The sequence below is a fragment of the Equus quagga genome, unplaced genomic scaffold (assembly GCF_021613505.1).
Source record: "Equus quagga isolate Etosha38 unplaced genomic scaffold, UCLA_HA_Equagga_1.0 205_RagTag, whole genome shotgun sequence".
NCBI classification, from domain to species: Eukaryota; Metazoa; Chordata; class Mammalia; order Perissodactyla; family Equidae; genus Equus; species Equus quagga.
The window spans coordinates 128,614-145,248 of record NW_025798762.1 but is presented as its reverse complement, the minus strand read 5'-3'; the positions used below and the strand labels follow the sequence as shown (position 1 = coordinate 145,248).

The 16,635-nt window shown below is 38.6% G+C and overlaps 1 protein-coding gene across 1 annotated transcript in view; it reads left to right on the top strand.

Annotated features, from left to right (window-relative positions):
• The window catches only part of LOC124233562 (protein FAM171B), a 61,183-nt gene that overhangs the window by 24,879 nt on the left and 19,669 nt on the right, over positions 1-16,635 (top strand). The window contains exon 2 of the mRNA XM_046650706.1: positions 14,652-14,885. Within this exon, the coding sequence (XP_046506662.1) occupies positions 14,652-14,885 (234 nt within the window). The remainder of the gene's footprint in view (positions 1-14,651; positions 14,886-16,635) is intronic.

Here is a 16,635-nt window from a genome sequence, read left to right as displayed (position 1 = left end):
TTCTATATTAAAAGAAACAGAGCACGGGAACTGAAGAGGATGGCTTTAGGTCATAACCCCCTTGGGATGTATTTATTTTTTATCATAGGTCAGTGGTTCTCAGCCTTGGCTGTACATTAGAATCATCTGGGACCTTTTAAAAATGCAATTCCCTGGACCCCATCTGCAGTGATTCTGACTTCATTGGTCTGGGGTGGGGCCTGGGAATACAGCACAAGTTCCCCAGGTGATTTCAGTGTCTACACAGGGTTGAGAATGACTGTCCTAGGCCAAGAGAGTCGAGCATACTGGAAAAGGTAACAATAGTTACACATTATACAAATTGATAATCTTGGGGTTTTGTAAGATTTTTGTTTAATATTTAATTTATTTGTTCATTCAAGCAATCAGTTATGTATTCAAAAAATAAGTAGACATGTTTATAATACAAAATGTATTTTCTTCGAAGCAAAATTTTTTTCTGGAATGTTCTTAGTAAGACAATAACACGAACAGGCATTTTTTAGAAACATGCACTAAGAGTTCATATATGACTTATTTCTTGCTTGACGTTGTTAACCAGAATAATTTACTCATTCAGTTCTCTGAGCTCTCACACACTTCATATGCGCTTTTCCTGGTGCTGTCGCTCTTCCCGTTTGACTCTTTCATGTACGTATTTGAAGGCACTAATATCTTGATATCTCTCACAGTGACTAGTACAGATCTGGCATGTAGTGCCCATAGTGTAGCATAAAATGACTCCCCAAACACAAACACAGAGGCTCCCGAACTTTCTTGGTTCACAGTCCCTTTAGTGTCTCAGTCATTCTTTTTTGTGGGCAAATGACTTAACTTCTAACAACTAGTAATCATTTCAGAAAAAGAATAGATATTTGCTAATTACTTAACGAGATGTATTTGTCTCTTAGACACTGCACATGGTCTCAGACCTTGAAATGAGAATGAACACTGCCATCCTCATTTCTGTTTGGCATTCATTTTCATGCAGTGTTTGCTTTTTATCAGAGCAATCACCGAACACCCAACTTCATGAAGACGTAATGTCATTGATTTGAGTGTAGTACACTGAATTAGGGACTCTTGAGTTTGGGTGGCGTCCAACAGAGGCTAGTATCACAGTGCTTGCATGAAAATTTAAAATATATCTGGCACTCCTGTGAGTTTTTTGTGTCACTTTTGGTGGCTTTGAGCACAGTTCAGGAGCTGTGGCCCCAAGTCCTGGGCTTTTGTTGTTTTTCTGTTTTAGGTGTGACAGGGGACTTGTCTACTAAGTTTTTCTTCATTATGTTGTTGGCTTTAGATATTCACTTGCTAAGCTGATGCATACATTCTGGCAGAGAAGACTAGTTACACTACTTCTTTGCAGCTTTAAGAGGTGGAATCACTAAGAATAGGTGCTTTAAAAAAAAGCACTTAACTAGATTCAAGGCACTGTATCAGTAAGTACTTTACAGTACCATATTCTTTGATTCTGAGATTTTTTTTGGTGAGAAAGATTGTCCTTGAGCTAACATCCATGCCAATCGTCCTCTGTTTTATATGTGGGGGCGCCATCACAGCATGGCTTGATGAGCAGTGTGTAGGTCTGTGCCTGGGATCCGAACCCACAAACTCCAAGCCACTGAAGTGGAGCACATGAACTTAACCACTACGCCTCCACTGGGCCGGCCGTGATTCTGAGATGTTTTGAAATTTGAATGCATCCTACAAACGATGGTAAAGAAAATTTCCCTGCTGCAGGATAGAGAGGACTAGGCTTAGAGACGAGGTCTTTGGGCAGTCTGGACTGGTCTCTTGGCAGAAGGAAGAGGGTGTTGGCCCTGCCGGTTGGTAGAGTGTTGACCCTACCTTAAGGCCATTCTGGAGAAATGTGTTGATAGGGACTCCAGCAATGAGTTCTCTCTTACGCAGGTCCTCTGGCTTAGAGTTGTGCAGCTCAAAATTATAAACACACTTTACAATTATTCGCTGGTTGGGGATATTACATCCTTTCTAGAAACTTGGTGGGAAATATTTTGGGGGGATGATTTTGGGGGGAAATTTTCAGTTTGGTATGCTAAATCCTTTTCAAGATATTAATTCTATCAGTAACAGTAGCTTGATTCTCCTTTTGGCTTGGATGACGTATTCCTTTCCAGACTTCATCTGTCAATTATACTAAATTGGGAATACTTAAGGACATTAAGTCATGAAGTTGCAAAGGAGGCTAGAGCACTCTGTTTCCAATTCAGATAATTCATACTTAACTCATCCCCAAAGGGGTATTGTACCCTACCTAACACACCTAACCTGATTTCCATTGTGACATTCATGAGCGGGAACCTTCAGTGATGGTTCTCCAAAAGTTGTCTTATACCGTCATCACTGTGTTTGAAACACCTAAGGGAAAAATGTGTACCACTCAAAGATTCCTAATGGGTTACTCCTTTTAAATAGCAATTTATTAAGAAACCTTAGTCTGTGTGAAATCGATTTTATAACAACTTTCTATTAAAACATTTCTTTAATTATTTTCCCGAATGGGGCTTTTTCCCGTATAGTTTTTTTGTTTGTTATAATCTTTTTGTTTTCGCCTATATTACTTGTTTCCATTTTTATCGCCAACTTCAATTTTGGCTCCTTAGTGATATACTACAGAGTATTTTTCCAATTAGTTATTTAAAGTTGGGTAATAATTGGTGGAAGATAATCTTCATATAATTGCTCTTCTCAGGAAAAGCAATGATAATTGCGCTAGTCTTGATTTTTGAATTTCTTTCTCAACATCACAAGAGTGAACATATCTGTTAAAAAAGTTACTGAAGGCAGAAGTGGTAAAGAATCAAAGAAGTTGTGCTTTGCTTGAAGTACATAACTTACAAATATTCTCTGCACAGAAATGGTTGCTTACACGTCTCCTTGTCCCCCCCTCCACTTCAAGGTTCGTCTACCTGATTTCATAGATTTGCATCCTCCCTTGCAGTTGTTCAGTGATTCTGAGCCAGTGGTCTCACTCAATGGGATCAGAGTAAGGAATTCATTCATTGATTCAGTCATTCATTCAAAAATAAGGATTGATAGTTGAGGATACAGCAGTAAATAAAATGAAAACATCCATGACCTTATAGAGCTAACATTCTAGTAGAGGAAACAGAAAATGAACATACCGAGTAAATTATAAAGTGTGTAAAGAAGGCAATATGGAAAAAAATAGAGTAGAGCGTGAGGAGAGTGTTAACATAGCAGGTTTGGTTGCTCAATCCTTGCGTGTCTCCAGGAGAGCCCGGGCCCATGATTTCCCCTTGGCAGCCTCTGGGAATGTGGCCCTTGGATCGTCCTTTAAGTAACTGATGAATGATGGTGTTTTATATGCCCAGAGCAATGCGGCATGCTGTTCCAGCTGGTCATGATTGTTTAGCAAGTTCATGATATACACTTCGTATCTTTGCTGGGGTCCTGTGTTTTGGCTGCCATAACTGGTTACATAACAGGAACGTGTCTGCATGGCCAGTGCCCCCATGACGGTCTTGGACTCTAAGACTCGATTGGCCTTCCCTGCATACAGACACTGCGTGTGTCCCTGTAGCTCACAGCTGGAGAAAACTTGTGTCCTGTGCGGTTCCAGCAGGGGAAGGACTTGGAGGCCTGTGCCTGACCTCTCTGGGCTTGGCTGATACATTTATTTTTCCTGTTGTTTTTACTCTTCATTATTTGCTACAATAAATCTTAGTTTTAAGTATGACCTGCCATCGAGTGATGTGAGTCCTTCTGGTGGATAACTGAACTTGAAAGTGGTTTTGGGACCCCTGAAACATAGATTAAGGAAGACTGGGGTGGTAGGAGTCATGAGACATGTAATTTTGACACACTTCAAGGAGCTGAGGGAGTAAGCCATTTGGATATCTGGGAGAAGAGAATTCTAGGCAGAAGGAACAGCCTGTACCATGACCCAGAGATGGGAACGTGCCTGGCATGCTCAAGGAAGTGCAAGGGGCGGATGTGGATCAGAAGGAGTGAGGGTAGGGGGGCAATGAGTCAGAGAGCCCTGGTGGGGCACATCAGTAGATGAGGACAGTCTCGAGGGTGGAGATGTGTCTGTCAGCGCATGCTTCCTGGACAAATTGCTAAATTCCTATCTTTCCTCTAAGGAAGAATATCTCCCTCACACGTTTTCTCAGCTCACTTATTTCTATTTTTGTCAGTCTTCACCTGTTCTTTTTAACCTCATTGTTCTTTCCTGTCTTTTTAAAATTTTACTGAGTTCTCTCAGAAAAAAAAAATCTCACTTCTTCCTCTCAGTCGTCTTTTCATCTGTGATGCCAAACATGACCCTGATAACTCAGAGTTGAGCTATGACATATCAGCACCAAGGGAGAGGAAAGCCAGTGCCTCATCTTTCCAGCATCCCTCATCTCTCCAGCATCCCTCCTGGGCTGGCACTAGGCCTGGTGACCCGGAGGCCTTGGAGTGGAGGTGATGTCTGAGCTGAGTCTTAAGGATAAGTGTCAGTGATTGAATTCCAGGTTTCAGAGGGTTTTTACTACTCACCCCTCCCCCACACCCCATCTTCAAAACTCACTTCTGGTTTTGCCTCCCCAAAGGACCCTCTCCTCCACTTAGTCCGACATAGGTGTCCAGTACTTCCATGGCAAGCGGGACCAATGCTTTTTCAAACACTGAAATAAAAAACTGATCCTTAACTTTTCCTCCTGGGGCTGTCGGTTCTTCTGTCACTCCACACTTAGTGCCCTCATATATAGAGTTCTTAATACACATATGTTAAATGAATTTGTACGTGAGTGAATGAATGAATGATTGTAAGTGAGTCTAAGGTGGGATGAAAAATTGGGAAGAAAAAATAAAAGGACAATAAATGGTTGTGGAGTGAGCTTGGACAATATGTTTTAGGAGCTTGAGTCAGACTGATTTATTTCCGTGAGGAAGAGGGCCTTTGGGTGGGCAAGAGGAACTGAGTTCAAATCCTCATGGCTCAGCTCTGTCGTTGGTTCCCTGTCAATCGCCTTCAGTTTGCTTATAAGTTATAAGGACTCTTTTGTGTCATCCATTTCATTAGTTCTGGTGACTCACTCTTGTTTCAGCCTCTAGTCCTAATGGAGAAAATGTGTATTTTATTTGCTCCATAGCGTTTTCCCTTTTGGAGAACATGTCCTTATTCTGTCTCTTTAATTTCTTCTCGGGTTTGACATTTTCTCTGTAATGAATTAACTTACTGCAAATAAATTTGTTTTTGCTTAATTCGCGCATAGATTTTTTTTCTTTTAAGCTCTAAAGCCAGTAGGAATGTTGGATCCTGTCTGGTGCTTAAGGACTGAAAAGTAGGCTTTTCTATTTTACTGAGCGTTTTAAAAAATTCAGCATCCTTTTGTTCATTAAAAGGAGGCTGTGTGTCGCTGTTTGAAATGCTGTGAAGAGTAACCCGTGGACGCCCTCTCCACTCTGCTTTAGGGACCGGACCGCAGAAGAATCTGGCCCTTTCTCTTTGTAAGCTCCTTGTTGTCCTCGCTCTTTTCTAAACTTTCAGCCCTCCTTCCAATTAAATAGGGAAATTTTGCTGGCACCCTGGGAGAAAGAATTGTAAAACTACTCTGTTGATACTGTTTTGAAATGGTAAAAGTAAAATTTTTAAGTTTAATCTTTGCTGTTATACAGTTGCATTATATTTATTTAGCAAGTTTTGCTGCTTATATATTCTCTAGTCAAATTTCCCAAGTTAGATATTCTTGTGAAAAAGAAGGAAAAGTCATGTTAGTTTCCAGGAATAGGAATCTTAATATTTATTTGTTATTGTGATTGTTGTAATAATATAAAATATTTCTCACTGGCAAGTGTGGGATTAAGCTCAAAATGTCATTGAATACTGGGGCCAGAAAGCTGGCTGTCACTTCAGGTGGCTCTGTGGAAATCCCACGGTTTTCATTCTTTCCCCAAGTTCTTGGCCACTTCTGATCTTCTCTGCCCTCTTTCTTCCTTTCTTCTTTCATTTCTTCTCTTTCTCCTACTTTTCTTGTCTTCCCTTCCTTCCTCTCCACCCTGTTCCATTCATCAAGAATCCACATGCTGGGGCCTGCCCAGTGGCGTAGTGGTTAAGTTTGTGCCCTTGGCTTTGGTGCCTGGGTTTGCCCTTTTGGATCCCAGGTGCACACCTAGCACTGCTCATCAAGCCATGCTGGGGCAGGCGTCCCACATATAAAGTAGAGGAAGATGGGCTAATCTTCCTAAAAAAAAAAATCCATATGCTAAACCCATTACTAAACTCTGGCAAACACAAGACTGAGTTTGAAACAATATTGGCTGTCAAGAAGCTTATTTTCACTGAGAGGACAAATACACAGAAAGTGAAACATACAGCAGAATATCCTGTGTGCTGTTAGACTAGTCAGTACAGAAGAGAGGATCCCATCTAATTGGGATGAAGGCAAATTTATTCAAAGAGGGGGCGTTTGAATTAAACTTTGAAGGATGGATTAGGAATTTGATGGTTAGAGATCGAAAAAAGGGCTTTTCAGATAGAATAAATGAATAATGTAGCAGGAAAGTGGGTTGTTCTTGGATAGTGACCAGTGACCTATTTATGTTGCTGCTTAGAGCAGACTTTTTCTGTAAAGTTCTAGATAGTAAATGTTTATTTTTGCAGGCCATATGGCCTCTGACGCAACTATTAACTCTGCTGTTTTAGCAAAAGCAGCCATAGGCAATACATAAATGAATAACATGGCAGTGTTCCAATAAAACTTTATTTACAAAAACAGGCAGCAGTCACAGTCAGCCTGCAGGCTATAGTTTGCTAATCCCTGATAAAAGCGTATGATTGGTGGGAATTAAGGCTAGAAAGGGAGGTGGTGGCCAGATGTCAGATGTTGAATGCTAGGCTAAAGAGTTGAGAACCAACTGATGTTCTCTTTAGTGAAACCGTGATTGTTAATGTCTCTGCTAAAGGTTTTAAATACCCTACCATTTAAATTTGGAACCAGATATTTTCTGTTTACATCTTAAGATATTTATATAGCTAACTCTAAAGTAAGATTTCTGTGACTGAATATTTTGTATGAAAATGGTGGGTGGAGAACAAACTAGGCCTCTGAATGCCCCTAATTAAGCCAAATTTGGTTCATAGCCAGAAGTTTGGCATGTTTTGGGTTCTCACCATAAAGTCTCCACTGGAATGGACCAAAAAGTCAGATCATGGTAAACAGGAGAGAATGAATGGGCAGGCCCTTTGGAAATCTAAACTCAAAATGTCGACATTCTCCCTGTTCAAAAAATGATTGTGTGAACTGATTCCAATGTAGATATTAGATCCACAGTTTTCAATACTTATGTTTTTAAAACCACTTTATTGAAGTATGATTGACATGTAAAAAGCTGTACCTATGTAATTTATGTAACAATCAATTTGGGGATAAGTACACACCTGTGAAACCATCCCCATCATCAGGGCCATAGACACAGCCATCACCTCCCAAGGTTTCCTCCCAACCCCTTTATTATTATTATTATTATTATTTTGTGGTAAGAACACTTAACGTAAGGTCTACCCTCTTAGCAAATATTAAGTATATAATACAGTATTGTTAGCGGTATACAGGAATTGTGCTGTGTCATAGATCTCCAGAACTTATCCATCTTGTGTAACTGAAGCTTTGTACCCTTTGACCATCAGCTCCCGGTGTCTCCCTCCCCTCAGCCCCTTGCAGTCACCATTCTACTCTCTGCTTCTGTGAGTTCGATTATTTTAGATTCCACATGTAAGTGACATCAGACATTATTTTCTTTTTGTGGCTGGCTTATTTCACTTAGCATAATGCCCTCCAGATCCATCCATGTTGTTGCAGGTGGTAGAATTTCCTTCTTTTTTTTAAAGCTGAATAATATTCCATTGTATGTATATACTACGTTTTCTTTTTCCATTCATCTGCTGATGGATGTTGAGGTTGTTTCCATTTCTCGGCTATTGCAAATGATGGTGCAGTGAACGTGGGAGTAGGGGTATCTCTCTTTGAGATTGATACTTATTATAGGAATTGTTATGCATGTTGATTCTAAATTAGTTTTTACATAATTTCCTAGAAGACTGTATTAGGTACTATCGAAAGTTCTTCTCTTGTCTGTTTCAATATTGCCTTTTGTTTTTTAAAGATTGACACCTGAGCTAACAGCTGTTGCCAATTTTTTTTCTTCTCCCCAAAGCCCCCCAGTACATAGTTGTATATTCTACTTGTGAGTGCCTGTGGTTGTGGCATGTGGGACGCCGCCTCAGCATGGCCTGACTAGCGGTGTCATGTCCACACCCGGGATCTGAACCAGCGAAACTCCAGGCCGCTGAAGCAGAGTGCACGCACTTAACCACTCGGCCCCAGGCTGTCCCCCCCAGTATTGATTTTTTTAAAACTTTTTTTACAGTAGTATCAGATAATTCTGCAGTACTATTTTTTCTCTTTTGTTCCCTCAGAATAAACTTCCTCAAGGCAAGACTGTCTTATTAATGTTTGTATCCCCAATACCTAGCTAATGCAGATCTGGCCAAAAGTAGGCAAACATTTGTTGAACGAATTAATGGAGGAGGACATTTCTAACCATTCCCAACCAACTAGTTCATTCCATTGTATTTTTTTGCTCTTCATCTTTTTTCTAGTTCTCATAGAATTATAAACCTCAATAAAGTTTTTAAAATTTATTTCATTGTTAAAGTATTTCCTTTTAAAAATTTTATGTTTATAAAAGCTTAATATTTTTAGCGTTATATATTTTCAGTATTTCTAGTATATTTTTAGCATTATATTCCTAGAGAGGAAAAAAGTTGTATATTGAATGAAATTATTCTAGATGTTTGAAACATAATGGAAAAGAAGTAGGCTAGTTTTTATATTGGAGAAATCTGAAAATAAGGGGGTTTCTCAATGGGCACAGTTGTAACTTACATGAGGGTAACAACACAATAGGATGCTGTCAGATTCTCTTGAAAAGAAGTAGGATTATAATTCATCAACCTACCCACTTCAAGCTCTAGTTGTCACCCAAATAAATAGCGGTATTTTTTTTTAACCCTTTCTGGACTTTTCTTACCCATCTGTAGTCTATAGCAAAATCATAATACAGTGTTGGTTTTCATAATCTTTTTCAAGAGCATTTCTGTATGCCTATTTATTAGTCATTTGAATTCTAGTGATTCTCACTGCTTACTGCTTCTCGTCATGTGCTATTAGTTAAATCTCTCCCAGCAGCCTCAGGACTTTATGTGTATTTTATTTTTACTTGTTTCTCTCAACATGTAGATTATATGTTTTCTAAGGGTGCAGTTGAAATCCTTTGGTATTGAACCATTTTTAAACCAGTGGTGACATATTGAAAAGAAGATTATGTGGGCAGGACATAATGATTATAATTAAGTGACAGAGAAAATAATATGCGCATGGAGAGCTGAAAAATACAGTGGGGAAAAGTAGGTAGATGATAGAGACAAGGCACTTCCGGTAGAAAATCAGAGATTTCATCACAGAGTCTGCCCAATCTAAAGGCCAGAGTCTGTTTGCAGGGGGATTGTTGTGGGTTTCTATTGCTTCTGGCTGCCAGCGCTGTTTGCCTTGTCAAACTGTTGACATCACAGAAGTCAGAAGTGTTCTATTTTAAGTCATGGGCAGGGAATTCTTTATAACTTTTCCTTTTATTTGGAGGAAAAAGAGTTGTTCTTGCTCTTTAATTACTTTGACCAGGCTTTCAGCCATTTTGTTTGTTTGTTTGTTTGTTTGTTTTGTTTTGTTTTGTTTTTAATGCTGTTTTTGCTGCTGCTTGTGCTGGGGGCCGGACAAACCAGGCTGAGGGATGGGGACGAGAGGCTGGGAGGGTCAGCGAATGAGCGCTGCCTTCTCTGCACTAGTTGGGAGAATAAGTAAGCTAGCAAATACGATGAAAACCAAATTCCTAAGGCTTTTCCATGAGAGAGAGGGTGCAGTGAAACGCATGGGACTGGAGGCAGATGAACCTGCCTGTTAATCCTGCCTGTCGCCTACTTAACTGTGTGCTTTTAGCCTCGATTGCCTTGCCTTAAAATGGGAGAAATGTCCTGTAGGTTTGTATTAGGATGTAAATTGGACATGTGTGTAAAGTTTCTAGCACTGGACCTGATGTGTGTGTGCCACACAAATATCATTAATTTTTCCAGTTTGAGCTAGTGAGGACCCTGCTGGTCAGGGCTGCAGTATGTCCTAAATCTACTCGGCGATTAGGGCACAGATATAGGGCGTCTCCTCCCGCAGGGAGACTGTGATTTTGATAGCCAGGATTTGACCTTTGCAATTCTTTTTTTCTGAATTTGATACTGATTTTCTCATCAAATTTATTATATTAACGTTATTAATATAAGTGAAAAATTAAAATCATCCATCCTGGATTAGAAAATGTTTTAGAAAACATTTATGAATCAAATCCAGCTTCTGAATGTCAGAAGGTTTTGATGGATCTTGTTTTGGCAACTGTACTCTTACAGGATGAAACAGATGGAATATGCAGGGTTTTTAAATGACTTTAGCTTAAGATCTTACTACACATTAGAATTTGTCTGTATTTACAAAAGCTCTGAGAATTTCTGAAATTAATCTTTGGAGCAAATGAATTAATAAAAATTCCCTATTGAGTCTCATTCCTATGCTGTTGAAGGAGCCATTGTAGGTACATTCGGTTTGAATAAGACCCATTGTCAAATTTTAATAGGGAATCCCAATTCTCTTATCTTTTAGTTATGTGCAGTCTCCCTCTCATATGGTTTAGCAAATTTTTGGTGTGTAACATTATCTTTCTTTCCTTCGCCTTCTCTTATGAAAGATAGAGTAGTCCATTAAGTAAAATACTCTATATTTACAGTTGTACTACGTGTCATTTAAGGTGCTTGCTTTGAAGCAAGCAACAGAATCTGACTGTGGCTACAAGAAATAAAGGGCCCTTTGGGAGGCATTATGATCGAGCTCTCAGGTCAGCAGGAGGAACTGCACAGCCCTGCTTCTGGAAGGAGAGAGACCAGGGAGACACTGGGAAGGAGGTTGGAGCTCATAGACTTTCTAATAGGATTCAGCTCCAGCCACCATTGGCCTCTGTGTATCTCCAGTCACATTTCAAGGTCCTGCCAGAAGCTGTCTGGCCTGCATTAGTTAGGTGCTTTGTGCCGGTGGCTCAACAAATTTCATCCAGGGGATTAGGGGCTAGGCAGCTGGGGGAATTATTTATTTATTTATTTATTTTTTATATTTTTAAGATTTTTTATTTTTTTCCTTTTTCTCCCCAAAGCCCCCCGGTACATAGTTGTATATTCTTCGTTGTGGGTCCTTCTAGTTGTGGCATGTGGGACCCTGCCTCAGCATGGTTTGATGAGCAGTGCCATGTCCACGCCCAGGATTCAAACCAACGAAACACTGGGCCGCCTGCAGCGGAGCGCGCGAACTTAACCCCTCAGCCACGGGGCCAGTGGGGGAATTATTGTAAATTAGGCAACAGCTACTTGTCCTCTATTATAAATAATTTTATTATCTAGATGGACCTATTCAAGTACATTTGGTTTAGCAGCCCATCATGTCACATATTACAACTTTTTATTTTTTACCCAAGTGTTATACAGTCATGTGTCACTTAACAACGAGGATAGCACCTGAGAAATGTGTCTTAAGGGAGTTCTGTTGTTGCGTGAACCTCACAGAGTGTACTTACAGAAACCTAGATGGTAGAGCCCACTACACACCTAGGCTATATGGTACTAATCTCACGGACCACCCTCGTACGTGCGGTCCGTCGTTGACTGAAACGTCATGCGGCACGTGACTGTATTTGAGTTTGAGGCCATGCTTTAGCATGAGAGTATGTGTGTGTGTGTGTGTGAGTATGTGAGTGCGTGTGTGGAGGCACTTTTTTCTTTCTTTTTGCTGAGGAGGACTGGCCCTGAGCTAAAATCCATGCCCATCTTCCTCTACATTATATGTGGGACGCCTACCACAGCATGGCTTGCCAAGTGGTGCCATGTTCTCACCCAGGATCTGAACCGGCGAACCCCGGGCCGCCAAAGTGGAACGTGCGCACTTAATCGCTGCACCACCGGGCTTGCGCACACTTTTTTCTTTTTAATTGATGTTATATAAGAATTTAAGTTCTCAATGATAATTGCAATCATATGCCTTGCATTAATAACACTAGTGTGACCCCAAGACTCAGTGTTACATGGTGTAAAGATGGCCTTGGAGTAATTCATGGCCACACTTAAAGGCTGACACTGCCTCTTAATATCTGTGACACCTGGGGCAGTTTGCATTACTCGTCTGAATCTTCTTTTCCTCATCAGTAAAATGGACTTGATGTTATATATTTTACAAAGGTAGACTGAGATGTTGTGATAATATACATACGAGGCTTGGTGCCAGGAACTTAGATTTACTCCCTTCCCTTCTCTGTATTTTGATTTTAAATTGTTGCAAACATGACTTTATTTATTTTAGAGTGAAATCATAGTAATGGACTGAATCTATTGGGAAAATAGTTAAATAATTTGAGGAACAGTTGGAGTTAAGACCTGAGGCCTAGTTGACATTTTGTACTTGATGCTCCTGACTTTATCTATTAAAAGTAAAGATAGTAATGACTACTCACAAATAATTTAACTTTCCAGAACGCTGTCTGTTATTAAAAATGCTGAGAAAGCAGAGGTATGGGTAAGCTTTGGTTATCTGTATTTTGCCTTGTAATCTATTCTGCATAGTTACATTTGAATATATACAAGGCTGTTGTCCTAGAAATTAACAGTTTTTCAGACAGACTAATGGACCTTCATTTTAAGATATGGTTCTCTAGGATATAATCCTGCCTTTTCTTTCCTTTTCCCAGTTAGTTCTTCCCATCTCCACACTCTAAACTATGACTAGCATTGCTTTTAAGAGTAGAATCAGGCAATTGTAGCGCAACAGTTTAAGAGCACAAGCTTTGAGGAGAGAGTGTCCCAGGTTTGTGTCCTGTCCCGCCACCTACTGTGGGTTGGCCATGGCTGATCTACAAACCTATCTAACCTGCAGTTACTAATAGATAAAAAGAGGAAAATAATAGTATCTCTCTAATGAGGGTTTTTATAAGAGTAAATGGAACGATGCACTTAAAAATTAACACAATGCCTGGCTCATTATTTAGTTCTTATTATAATTATTATATATTATATAATTATATTGGAATTATATAGTGATAAATATAATTACATATTATTTATATATTAATATATATAATAATATGTAATTATAGAAAAATATGTTCGTGTCTGAATATATAAAGAATCGTGTTTGGATAACATTTAACCTCCTTTTAGATTCTTGAAAAGATCAGAACTGTTTTCTAACTTGCTGGATTGTACCTTTGCTGAGACTGGGCAATTATTACAGTGGTTGTATTTGTATTTAAAATGTCTTTGTTATGATCTAAAAGCAATTTAAAGTCTAGCTTATTTTAACAAAGTTAGAATAGATAAGGCGTAACTACAATTTTGTAGCAATATTGCAGCTTGGTCAATGTTGACTAGGAATTTTTTACCTGATGTGCTGGGTTCTTGCTAAAATCACTTTGCGTAAAATGGGTTTGTGTATGCAAACGCATGCAGCATAATCAGTCTTTATGGTATATTTCTTATCTGTACTCCCATGTTTGTGAAGTGGTCTCCAATTGTTGAGTATTAATTTTTATTATTAATGATGATATTAGGTGACAACCAAGCACTGTGCTGAGCACATCATTTGCATTATTTCATTTTATTAACTCAAAGTAGTTACTCTTCTCCCGATTTTACAGATGAACAAATGTACTTTGGGAGGTGAGTAACTTACCCAGAGCCACATGTCTAGGGGATGGCAGAGGTGGACCTTGACTCACTCCAAAGCCCACTTGTAGTGGAAGAGAAGCATCTTGGGCAAAGGTGTTGTGATACAGGCTTTGCAAAGGCATTTCCATGGTGGTACAAGTTCTTTATTAAAACTAGAAATTATCACCAGTAAATCCATGAACACATTGTGAGGGTCTCTAAGACTGAAGGCTTAAATAGAAATAAGCTTTGATTCTTATTTTCCTCAATTTATTATCTTAGTGTATTTTCTTATATATTTAATGGATAAGGCTTTTTGAGATTTTAGGGAGTTTGTTTTGATATTTTGTAATTTGGCACTGAAACGCATCCCCTGCTTTCCAGACAACAGAACAAAATGAAGGAGCTAGCCATACTCTAATTGGTGTGGTGAGATAGCATTTTAGTCTAAGAAATTTGACTATATTTTGAATTAGTATTAAATCTGTATAACTTAATAGTATTAGAAATTCGTGAGACAAAGTAAAAATGTATTTTCCTAAAGAAAGAACCTCTGTCTTTGCATTTTCACTGCTCTCCTTTTAATTGGCAGAAAAAATGGAGTAGTAACGCTGTGCCTTATTAATAAATTCAAATTTATTCAGTTTTAGGGAGAATAATGGATTTGTTGGAATGTTTTTAACATCTTTCGATCAATCCATTGTACATATGCATTTCCTAAATTTATCAACAGTTTTGTATGGTTATTCAGATGTCTTGAATGACATTTTCCAATATAGGGACATTTGCATTCTAGGATCTAACATGCTGCAGTTTCTGGTTTTTCCTCTTCCAGTGTCTGTATTTATGCTGAAAGTCCAGGTGAATGACATCATCAGTCGTCAGTCCCTGAGTCAAGCAGTTGTAGAAGTGTTTGTAAACTACACAAAGACCAATTCCACAGTAACTAAAAGCAATGGAGCAGTGTTGATAAAAGTGCCCTACAAATTAGGGCTCAGCTTAACCATTATTGCTTACAAAGATGGCTACGTGTTGACGCCTCTACCTTGGAAGACCGGAAGAATGCCAAGTAAGCATATAAACTGTGTTTTGCCTTCACTAAATGTACATGATATTTTTTCCTCTGCTTTAGAAATCTCTGGTTCTGGTAAACTGAAAATGAGAATATCTATGTGAAGTCAGTATAAGGAGGCTGGAAGGGAGTGTCAGTCTGAAGAAAACGTGGAGGCTGTTTTCCTTCTAGAGAGCCTTGAAGGAATCCTGAGCAAGAGCTCGGCTCTGGTGCAAAGCGTGTCTACAGGTGGCGGGGAGGGTTGGCACGCCCAAGGGGTTAGTTGGAGGCAGGATGGGCCAGGTGAAGTGGGGCCAGATGATGAAAGGACGTGTTCAAAAGATAAGACAAACAGTGTAGATTCATCTGCTGAATAATAAATCAGTTATTGTAGATTCTTGCACACAATGAGTGTCAGTTGTTTAGAAGCTGAATTTACTTGACAGTGTACAACAAATAGGCCAACAGCAGGGTTAAAATGGATTCAGGGAACCTGGCTACAAAGCTGTGGTTGTGCTGGTGGACAGTAACAACGGCCTGATGTAAGAGAGGGAATGAAAAGGAGAGGTGAGCACAAGAGGCAAACTGAAGAAAGAATTGACAATTATTGTGGTAGTCATTTCATGATACATACATATGTCAAATCATCACGTTGTATACCTTAAACTTACACGGTGTTATATGTCAATTATTTCTCAATAAAGCTGGGAAAAAAGGAATTGGTAGGACTTAGTATGACTAATAGGATTTTGGAAGGAATGGGCCATACAAGGTACTGGAATACAAGTCGGACTGATTAGAAGGATGATACATTTGGTAATCAGTCTCGCTCTTTGTTTTTATTGTGGTGGTTCTTGTTAGAATTTAGATATGTTATTTGGTTTCATATTGGAAACCTTTGAATTCTTGAACCAGAAATAAATTTAGAATGAGAAAGAAAATGAAAAATGAATTAGATAATTTAATAAGATTCGTGTGAACAAAATTTTAATAAAATCATGACTAGAAAAATCTGAATAGGGATGTGTTTGAGGTGAATTCATACTCTTAAATGCTTTAAGTTTTTTAAAAGTCAGAAATTAAGCACATTTATACATTCAATGAAAATCAGAAAAATAAAAGAGAAACCAACTAAAATGGGAAAAAATCATGAAATTAGAAAGTATAAAGAAGAGCTAATTGACAAAATGCTAGTTCTTTGAAATAAAATAAATTATGCATACATCTGACTAAACTAAACAAAAATGAGGGAAATAAAAAAAGACGAGAAGAAATACGTAAAATCTTTAGAAATCATCAGATTGGATGGCACTAATCTTAAAAAATCCAATAAAATGAATAATTTTGTGATAATTTAAATGACTATATTGATTTTAGATGAGGTAGACCAATAACCGTGGATAAAATCTTCAGGGTAAAAATAACTTGATTCAAAACCTATAAGAAAAAGTACTCCAAATCATTTTTCTAAACCAGTAGAGCCTTGACTCCGAAACCTGACAAAGATAATACAAAATTAAATGCCCTCATATACATACACACTCTCTCTCTGTCTCTCATATATCCATACGTACACCCCTCTATAGACCGATCTTACATGTAACTGTATATGCGAAAATCCTAAACAGAATAGTAAAAAGAATTTTACCATTATTGAAATATAGCATACTGTCAAGACCAAATAGGATTTTTCTTCTTTGCAGGATTATAAGGATGTCAAATATGTGTCAAACTCTATTAATATTTTGTATATCAGTTGAACAAATTA